The sequence below is a fragment of the Tursiops truncatus genome, chromosome 15 (genome assembly GCF_011762595.2).
Source record: "Tursiops truncatus isolate mTurTru1 chromosome 15, mTurTru1.mat.Y, whole genome shotgun sequence".
Taxonomy (NCBI): Eukaryota; Metazoa; Chordata; class Mammalia; order Artiodactyla; family Delphinidae; genus Tursiops; species Tursiops truncatus.
In genome coordinates this window covers 35,774,527-35,784,631 of record NC_047048.1, presented here as the reverse complement: position 1 = coordinate 35,784,631, position 10,105 = coordinate 35,774,527, and the positions used below count along the sequence as shown (strand labels likewise).

Sequence of the window (10,105 nt, the reverse complement as noted above, 5' to 3'; positions counted from 1 at the left end):
AAAAATAAAATAAAAAGCTCTTAAGACATTTGCCTTCTTTTACTATTTTTTGAAATTTCAAGAAAGGGGATAATCAGATGTCAGGAATTTAGATACAAAGATATTTATAACGTAATAAAATTAGAAACAACCAGTAGTCAGTGGATTATTAATAGATAATGGCAAATAAATTCATGAAGGCCTTTGAATGACTCTGAAGAATACCCAGGAAATGACCTGGCCCCTGGAGAAAGGATTGGAGTTCGGTGGAAGCCGTGGCTGCTGAACCGAGGGTGGTGATCAGGGATCTGCAGAGCCAGGGCGGCGGTGGCGGGGTGAGGCGGGGGAGGAGGGAGCTAGGAGCCTTTGTAGAGGCAGTTGCAGGTTCTGCTGATATTTGGACTTGAGGAGGAGGATACAGGAGAACGCGGGAGAACTGGAGGACACGGCGGATGCAGAAGATGCGGAGAACGTGGGAAATGCCTGAAGTCCAGGTCAGGCAGGCCTCATGGCACCTGGACCTGCACCTGCTGGGAGCCCAGGAGCAGCTTTAGAGCAAGAGAAAGAAAGGAGGAGAAGAAGAGGGGTGTCCGGGGAGTGACGTTTTCTAGAGAGCAGCAGCGTCTTCATTCTGCCAACGTTAGGACGCGCAGCTAAAAGAGTGGGGGCTCTAGCGGGGCGAAGGGGGACGGGGGGAGGGCTGCGGAGGGTCGCAGTGAGCGGAGGGCCCGGGGCGCCGTGCAGGAGGGGTGGCGGGTGAGAGGCAGGGCGGGTGTCAGCTCGGAGGATGCTGGGCCACTCTGATAGCCACCCGCCAAGTGTCCAGGAAAGCAGCCCCCAGGCTCCGCAGCTCCCCGTGCGGGAGCAATCCCGGTCTCCACCGCCCAGGGTAGTCAGAGAATCAGTGTGCAGTGACTGTGTGCTGTGAGTGCGGGCTGGACCGATGGGCGAAGGCCGGGATGATGGACGAGGTCTGCACCTGTGGCGGGGGAGGGTCGGGGAGCACCAATAACGAGGGAGGGGCCAATGGCGAGGGCTGGACCGAGGGTCGGGGAGGGACCAATGGCAAAAATGCTGCGCCCTCAGGGATGCTGGGCGGAGCGGAATCAGTAGCTTTGATGAGCATACTGAAAGTTCTTCCCTCTGCTCGCTCAGAAGAACGACGGAGACGATCGAGGCCTTTAAACAAATGCTGTGACTTCCTCTACGTGGAGCCGAGGTCAAACACTGGGGGAGGCCGTGTGGTCTCAGTTAAACCCACCCCCTCTTGTCCTGGGAGAGCCCCGCCCAAAACTCGAAGTCTGGCCACTGGAAGGCTGAACCCCGCCCCCCGGGGGCCACCGCCCAATAACGGCACGGTCCTGCCCCCTCGCGAGCCCTGGCTCCGCCCCCGCGCGGGATTGGTCAGGCCGCCAGTTCTGCCCCGCGAGGGGAAGACCCGGAGAAATCGAGTTAGCCCAAGGAATGGGCCCCCCACAAACCCTCTGCGCATGCTCGCTCCGTGACCCCAGCTTGAGGTGACTGCCCGAACCCAGACCGGGGCCCCAGGCACGGAGGCTGAGGGACCTGCCGCGGCTCGGTCTCCGGAGAGGGAGGGCCCCGCTGCCGTCGCCGCCCGGCCGGTGCCCGGTGAGGACGGGCCCCAGCGGATTGGGGAGGGTCTCGGGTCCCTGCCGGGCTCCTCTGGGGATCCCCAAGGGCTGCTGATGCTGGGGGGTGCCCCCCAGCTCTGCATCCCGGCGCTCAGGCCGCCTCCTTGTCCTTCACCAGCGATTCAGCTCTTCTCCTCGCTCGTCCTTCCCCAACCCACCCTACCCCAGGACTGAGCTCTCACACCCCAAGTCAGGGAGCCCCACATTGGTCTGCCTTTCCTTGACCGTGTCCGCCCCGCCCAGTACTGCCCCCGCGCTGCACCCATCCCCAGTCCCGTCCCATCCTTGTGGCTCTAGAGATGCTCGCAGGGATGGCAGTTGGAGGTCTGAGATGTTGGGGCGGGAGAGGCACTCCGGAGGCTTAGGAGGTGGCGGTAATGATGCGAGAGGAGAGAGGCGGGGAGCAGGGGCCATTTGGGCGCAGCATAGACAGGTCTTAGGACAAATTGCAGTGGGTAAGGAGGAGTAAAAGTAACTAAGATTCCAAGCCATGGTGATTAGGGTAAGGAGGTGCCATTACATGAAATTCCCACTTTGGGGAAGCTGTTCCCTGCACACTATAGAGTAGCAGTTCTTGACCCATTCTGGGTCTTACTGCTGCTTTGAAAATCTCCCTGTAAGGATGTGTACCTGCATATCTAAGTGGGTCCATCATCCCACCAGCAGCCCTCCAAGAACCACATGAGACAGCGATTATAGAAGGGGCATCTGTCAGTATCACTGGTAACTTGAAGACTTCACCCTTGCCTGCCTGCCTGCCTGCCTGCTCTTGAGAGCCCCTGCGAAGTTCACAACTACTCCCATTACATAGGTGAAACCAGCCCAGAGAGTGTAAGGGGTTGGCCTCTTAGCTGAGAATGCAGGTGTTGGTGGACATTGATGGTATTTCTTTCCCATACATATGAAGGTAATGGTAATTCTGTTAATCCATCATCAGTTTCCAGGCAATGATCCTGGCTTTCTTTTTTTTTTGGCCACGCCATTTGTGGGATTTTAGTTCCCCAATCAGGGATCGAACCTGCGCCCTCGGCAGTGAGAGCAGGGAGTCCTAACCACTGGACCGCCAGGTAATTCCCATGATCCTGGCTTTCAGAACCTCACCATCAAGGGATTGGACCTTGTATTAGTTACCTACTGCTGCCATAACAAATTACCACAAATTTAGTGGATTAAAACAACACAGCTTTGTAAAAGTCATGCAGTGCTGGAGGTCAGAGGTCTGACACGGGCCTCACTGGGTTAAAATCAAGGTGTGGGCAGGGCTGTAACCCTTCCAGGGGACTCTAGGAGAGACAGTCTGTTTCTTTGTCTTTTCTAGAGGCCTCCAGCATTCCTTGGCTCATATCCCCCTCCCTCCACCTTCAATGCCAGCAACATTGAATCTCTCCTCTCGCTGACCCTGCCTGCATCATCACACCACTCTTTCTGACTCTTCTACCTGTGTTTCCTGCTTTTTAGGATCGTTGTGATTGTGATGGAACCACCTGGACAATCCAAGATAATCTCCTAGTTTAGTAACCTTCATGCCATCTGCAAACTTAATTCCCCCTTTGCCATGTAAGGTAACATATTTACAGGTTCCAGGGATCAGGACCTAGACAGCTTTAGCGATGGGCAGCGGGGAGGCATTATTCTGCCTCCCAAGGTGTCTAAGAGGCTCCTGCCAGTTCTTAACATTGTGTGGTTTGGGGTTTACACTGAGCCATCTTACAATATCATGACAGCTGGCTAGGATAAATGGGTGACTGGAGACCCATAGCAATATCAAACCATCCGACTGGGGATGCAGGTGGAGGGTGTAAAGTGAGTGAAGTAAGGTAAACTATTAAGCCTTTTGATCTTTTTAATTCATTTCTGCTTCACTTCTAAAAATTCTGTTAATTCAATGAACTTTTATTGAGTAAAAATTTAATTTTCAAAATAGATAAATAGCTTAAATAAATAAATAAATAGCTTAAAATAGCTGCCTGTCAACTCTTCCATTCACATCTCAAAAATAAATTGCTAGAAGGTTAGGGATGAATCCAGAAAAGAGACTGATCCAGCCTGAGGAACTGTCCACCCCTGTACATGGAGTGGTGGAAAAACAGTTCAGCTATGAACTAGAAATTAGAAACTTCTTAAACAGAGGGCCCATGGCATCATCCATTTTTCACAAAGTATCAAATCAAATAGGGTAATGGTAAAAAAAAAAAAAATGTAGATTCTCAGGTCCCTCTCCAGACCCACTGAGAAAGAAGTCTGGGGGTGGAGGAGTCCAGAACTGTGCATTTTTAACAAGAATTCTGGGTGATTCTTAGGTATCATGAAGTGGGGAAACCACTGATTATAGACTTAATTTCTCTTTTCTCAATACGTAAGTTTTATTGAGATAATTTACATACCATGCAATTCACTCACTCACAATGTACAATTCAATGGCTTTTAGTAAATTCACCAAGTTGTGCAGCCATCACCACAATCAGTTTTAGAACTTTTTCATCACCTCAGAAACCCCATACATACTAGTATTCACTCCTCACTCTTCTGGTCCCCATCCCTCCCACCCCCAGCCCTAGACAATCACAAATCTACTTTCTGTCTCTATGGATTTTTCTACTCTATAGATTTTCTATAGACTCCAGGTCATTTTATAGAAATGGAGTGTATAATATGTGATCTTTCATGACTGGCTTCTTTCACTTAGCTAATCTTTCCAAGGTTCACCCGTGTCGTGGCATGAATTTTTTAAATTATCAAATAATATTCCATTGTGTGGATACATCACATTTATTCATTTATCTGTTGATAGATATTTGGGCTGTTTCACTTTCTGGCATCTATGAATAATGCTGCTGCAAATATTCATGTACAAGTTTTTATGTAGACATCAGTTTCCATTTCTCTTGGGGATACACTTAGGAGTGGAATTGCTGGATCATATGGTAATTCTCTGTTTAACCTTTTGAGAAATCATCAGACTGTTTTCCAAAGTGGCTGCACTATTTACATCCCCACCAGCAGGGTATGAGGGTTCCATTTTCTCCTCATCCTCACCAACACTTGTTATTGTCTGGTTTTTTTGTTTTGTTTTATTAGATCCATTCTAGTAGTGTGAAATAGTATCTCATTATAGTTTGATCTGCATTTCCCTCATGACTAATGATGTTGAACATCTTGTGCTTACTGGCCACTTGTATATTTTCTTTGGAGAAAGTCCTATTCAGATCCTTTGCCCATTTTAAAAATTGAGTTATTTGTCTTTTTATTACTGAGTTATGTGTTCTTTATAAATTCTAGATACAAGTCCCTTATCGGATGTATGATCTGCAAAAATGTTCTCCCATCCTATGGGCTGCCTTTTAATTCTCTTGATGGTGTCCTTTGACTCACAAAAGTTTTAAATTTTGATGAAGTCAAATTTTTGTGTTTCTTTTTTGGTTACCTGTACTTTTAGTGTCGTACTGAAGAAAGCTTTGCCTAATCCAAGGTCAGGAAGATTTACTCGTTTCTTATTTTTTTTAAGAGTTTTATCACTAGCTCTCATAATTAAGTCTATGGTCATTTAGAGTTAATTGTTTTTATGATGTGAGAAAGGGGTCCAACCTCCTGGAGTTTCATTCCTGGACCACAGAGGTGTGGGCTGCTGGCCAGTGTTGTACACCAGGCCAGTCAGGGTATGGAGGCAGGGTCCTGTGGGTGGGGCTTCCCACCATAACCCTTTCCTGCCCAGAGTGGTTCTCTGGGTTGGGGGGGGGGTAGGCAGTGTCTTTTCTGCTGGGCCCCATGTCCCCCCAGGTCCCAGGTACCACCATGTTGCCTGCCCTGTGAGGCAGGATGGGCAGAGCTGGGAAGGACCACATGGGAGGAGTAGGGGTTAGCTTATCCAGGGGCTGGACCAGGGACAGGAGGGATAATGAGACATCAATCCCAGGGGTGCCTGTGGTCAGGTGACTTGCTACCAGGAAGCATTTACCTGAGGCTACACCCCCTGGAGGTGGGGGTCCTCCTCTGTCGCAGTTGGGAGGTCTCTGCTTTCGTGTCTAGTTGTCTGGTCTCTGCTTTCATGTCTAGTTGACTGAGAAGGGGAGCTTGCAGGGGGCAAGGCACCCCAACCATGCACTGGCCTTGCACCTCAGGCTCCTCTCATGGATGAAGGGGTCTTCGAAGACTTTTGGGTGCGGGGCATGGACACCTCAAGCCATGTGCATTGGAGGCGCCCAGAGAAACACAACTAAAAGCCAGGTTGGAGAAACAGGTCTAGGGGGCCAAGTAAGAGTGTACGGGCCTTGGTGCTGCCTGAGTCCTGGACAGGGAGGGTGAGATGTCTGCCAAGGCGGCAATCTTGTTTCTGGGCCAAACTGGAAACTGAGAAAGACCCCGCCATCTGCCCACCACCCAATCACCCCCAACAGACAAAACAGCTAGCCCACACTGATGCCCCAGAGCCCCGGTCTCCAGGCCAGCGCTGCCCCTGTCATCCGTTTTTTTCTTTTCTTTTCTTTTTTTTTTTTGGCCATGCCATGTGGCTTGTGGGATCTTAGTTCCCTGACCAGACATTGAACCCGGGCCCCCGGCAGTGAAAGTGCAGAGTCCTAATCATTGGACCACCAGGGAATTCCCTGTCATCCATCCTTTCTGCTTCTCCAGACCAGAAGCCAGGGAGCCCTCAGCGACCACAGATTCTCTGGACACCTCCACAGCCCTGTCCCCACTCAGCTGAGGCAGAGCCAGCACCAGCTCAGACACAAGGTCACTGCCCTCGTGGGGTCCTAGTGTTCCCTAGCACTGGGTGCCCTGGGGCCTCTGGCCTGGGATGGGGGATGGATCTAGTTGTAAATCTGGAGAGCTCTGCCTCCCAGGGCCCAGCCCATGTTCCTGGTGACACAGTGTCAGGGTGAAGGGCACCGGGCATTCTGGGAGTATCAGTGACCTGAGCTCCTGTCCCCAAAGTACTTTTCCCTGAAGACTGGTGCTCAGGAAGATGGGTGTCCATTATCCTGGACAAGGTACCCCAGGTGCTGTACGGGCGGGCTCTGGACCCACCTTTACTGGACTCCCAGCTCTGCCTTCATGGCTGCATGCCTCAGTGTCCTCATCTGTAACCTGGGTCAATGAGAAAGATCAACTTTCAATAACATGGGGCTGAAGGTTAAGTGGAAAAACCTGTGGAAGCACTTCACCGTGTGCTCAGCACCTGTGGGCCTGGATTCCTAGTAACTTAGCTGTCAGCACCTTGGTCACCCCAGTAGCCCCTTGAGAGCCCTGTTTTGGGCACATTTTGTAGATGGGAAAGTGAGGTTTGGCTGGGAGAGGTGACGGACCCAAGGCTACCAAGAGAGCAGAAGCACCAGCCCAGGGTTCTCTGGCTCCATTCAGGTCCTTTCCTGGGGGCACCGAGGCAGCCCCATCTGCCCCAACCTCCAGCCCAGATTCTTCCTGAACCCAGGCCTAAGGGCACCTCCACTAATGGGATTTTGCCTCCTGCCTTAGGACGGAGCCCTTGAACTGCTGGGTTCCTTCCAGGGAGGTGGAGGAGAAATCCATCTGCTGGGGCCTGAGCGTGGCCTGGGGGCCAGGCCATCGGTCCCAGAATGCCCCTGCCCGAGCCCAGTGAGCAGGAGGGCGAGAGCGTGAAGGCCGGCCAGGAGCCCTCCCCTGAGTCCCCTGAGCCGGGCACAGATGTCGTCCCCGCAGCCCCCAGGAAGCCCAGAAAGTTCTCCAAACTGGTGCTGCTGACAGCCTCCAAGGACAGTGCCAAAGTGGCGGGGGCCAAGCGCAAAGGAGTGCACTGCATCATGTCCCTCGGGGTGCCCGGCCCCGCCACCCTTGCCAAAGCCCTCCTCAAGATCCATCCCGAGGCTCAGCGGGCCATCGAGGCCGCCCCCCAGGAGCCTGAGCAAAAACGCAGCAAGCTGGACACAGGTGAGGCCCCAGCCCAGCGAGCAGGGCGGGAGCAAGACCTTCCTGGGGCCGAAGTCCCCTGTCACCTGGGCAGCCAGGGGGACAGCAGGCTCGGCTGGCTCAGGGGAGTATGTGTGTGCTGTGAACATTTCTGCGTGCATCTGTCTACATTATCTCAGTGTGAATCTCTGCGGGTCTATAGGCCTCCGTGTGTGTGTGTGTGTGTGTGTGCGCGCGCGCGTGTGTTTCTCTAAGGTTCTGTCTCCCTATGTGTGTATTTGCCTAGGAGAGTAAGTTTGTGTGGGTTCTTATATGTCTGTGTTCCTGGGCCTATTTCTCTCCGTGTCTACTCTTATGTGTTTTTCATGAGATAGGGGCATCCCCAGCCACAAGCCTAGAGTTCTCAGGGGACCTGAGGGACCCCCTCAGGCTCCATCACCTGCTGGAGTCAGGGACCCCAGAGCCTGGAGGCCCCTCTGCAGTGGGCCTGGCTCACCCTTGAGCCCTTCCACCAGCCTGTTCTGCTCCAAGTGCCTCCTCATGTCCACCTGCCTCTGCCCAGTGCAGAGAGGGTTCTGTCCTCAGTACCTGTGTGGAGGCAGGGCTCAGAAGGGCCAAGTCACCACCCTGAGGCCACCAGCTAGCTCACTGCAAAGGATGGGGGGGGCCCCCTCTGGCTCAGAGCCCATTCTTCCAGCTGAGCTGGATGGGACAGGCCATTTCTACCCCAACTGAGACCTCTGCTCACTTCTCAGATCAGGCAGGCTCTGGGGCCATATGGACCCCACCCCATATGGCACCTTTGTGAGAATCAGGACAAAGTCACCCTTCCTCAGATGGAGAGATGAAGAGCGTAACAAGGGCTGCAGCTTGGCCCCATGGGCTCCCCTGGGCAGATGCTCATGGGCAGTCAACACCTCTCAACCTGCCTCTCTGTCTTTACCTCCAGACCTGTCCACGGCCCTCCCCACCTCCTGCCCCATCCTGGGCCAGGCAGCGGGGAGGGAGCAGCAGCTTCCTGATGCTCAGCCCAGATTTGGCCCAAAGTTTCCTGGAAACAGCCTCTGTGTCCCTGGGCCAGTGGCCTTTGGGAGCATGTCTCTGGAGTCAGCAATCCCTGCCCCTGCTCTGGCAGCTGGGACCCCCAGGTTTGCCCCCCACCCTTTCCCCCTTTTCCTTTGACAACAGCCTGACCCATCCCCTTCTCTTCCAGACGGAAAAGAAGATGGAAGGTTGGCAGGACAGCCTGCCCCCAGTCCCTTGGTGGATGGGGAGGAGTCCACCATGGGCCCCATCGTGTCCAGGGAGGACCCGTAGCCCTGACAACTGAGGGTGCATCCTGGCTGGGTCAGTGAACTTGGCTGCAACTTCTACACGTTCCACTGGGCTTCTGCCTGCGGCCCAGCCGCTGGGCTGATTTTCACTTTCAACGTTGTAATCTTTTTCTGATCAAGCATAATTTACTTTTGTAAGCAGAAAAAAAAATTAAAAAGAGAATAAAAGAAGCTGTACACTAGATCCCACCATGGGTAGGTTTTTAAAATTCCATGATTCTGGGTCCTTTGAGGTCCCAGCTCCAATCCCCACCCCCCTGCTCCTGAGCCTCCCCAACCCCCACCAGCCCTTACCTGGCCCTGCTCCAGGGCTTCCTGGCCTGGGCCATCTCTCAGGCCCAGGAGGGCTCTCCAGCGGCCTCCATCCCCCAGGGCCTCCTCAGCCTGGAAAACCCGACCACTGACTCAGAGACTAGGTGGAGTCTCTGAGGTTTCCACTTTCTGCTGCCTTTGGTGTCCAGCCCTGAACCCCTGGGAAGCCAATCCTGCCCCTCCCTGGCTCTCCTTCCAGGGCTAGTTCCCAGGAGGCTTCAGCCTGCTTCTTCCTGCTGGACCCTCATAAAGGCCACCTCCTCCAGGGAGCCACACAGGACTGACAGCCCCTGTGCACAAGGGCCCTGATGTCCACGGCAGCCCAAGGTTCTGCTGAGGAGGTGAGCCTGCGGTGTGAGGGGGCACGCCTGACAGAAGTGTATTGTGCCCCTGCCATGTTCCTTCTGGGTGGTTTGGGGGCTGAGGGAGATTCCTGGGAGCCTGAGCCCCTCCTCAGGTCCCCTGGGTGCTGCCCTGCTGGAGGGAAAGATGAAGAAACACTGTTCCCCTCCTTCAACCATAAGTCGGGGTCCCCTGAGAAAAGGCATCGGCCTCAAGTTGCTTCAGCCCACGTGTTCCTCATCATTTGAAAACTGCCTTTGGGCAAAAGGAAATGGATTACTTTTTAAAAGTAGAGTTTAGAGGACTTATGTTTTCAAACATTTTCCAAATTTAATCAGTATCTGTTGACTCCCTCTTGGGAAAAGTGAGTTACACAGCACATCCGCAGCGCCCAACTCTCCATTTTGCTGTTATTTTTACAGCATAGTTGTCTGTAACAATTATATTCTGTAACCATAACTTGAAAAGTTGTTTTGTCTGAATTCTATATTTAAATAGATTCCCATCCCCCACAAGATTTCTCCTTTCCTGAGGCTCTGAGTCATCCTGGAGGGCTGGTTCTGTCAGTTGAGGAGACTGCCTGAGGGCTTGCTCTGGTTTAAC

At 52.9% G+C, this 10,105-nt stretch overlaps 1 protein-coding gene across 7 annotated transcripts; it reads left to right on the top strand.

Annotated features, from left to right (window-relative positions):
- The first annotated feature begins 1,387 nt into the window (after positions 1-1,387).
- Positions 1,388-9,032, top strand: FLYWCH2 (FLYWCH family member 2). Of its 7 annotated transcripts, XM_073792406.1 has the most exons (5): positions 1,393-1,608; positions 2,629-2,698; positions 6,261-6,362; positions 7,104-7,535; positions 8,464-8,721. In XM_073792406.1, exons 4-5 carry the CDS (start codon positions 7,205-7,207, stop codon positions 8,694-8,696), a joined length of 564 nt encoding a protein of 187 aa, XP_073648507.1. In that variant the 5' UTR covers positions 1,393-1,608; positions 2,629-2,698; positions 6,261-6,362; positions 7,104-7,204; the 3' UTR covers positions 8,697-8,721. The 7 variants fall into 7 exon arrangements, with proteins under 7 accessions (XP_033695938.1, XP_073648507.1, XP_033695936.1 ...); XM_033840045.2 differs by lacking the exon at positions 2,629-2,698; XM_073792407.1 differs by lacking the exon at positions 6,261-6,362.
- Positions 9,033-10,105: the final 1,073 nt, after the last annotated feature.

Coding starts and splice junctions, on each gene's coding strand:
- FLYWCH2 (XM_033840047.2), top strand. CDS start 7,205: ATGCCCCTGCCCGAGCCCAGTGAGCAGGAGGGCGAGAGCGTGAAGGCC. Junction 7,536..8,463: donor ACGCAGCAAGCTGGACACAG/GTGAGGCCCCAG, acceptor CTTTACCTCCAG/ACCTGTCCACGGCCCTCCCC.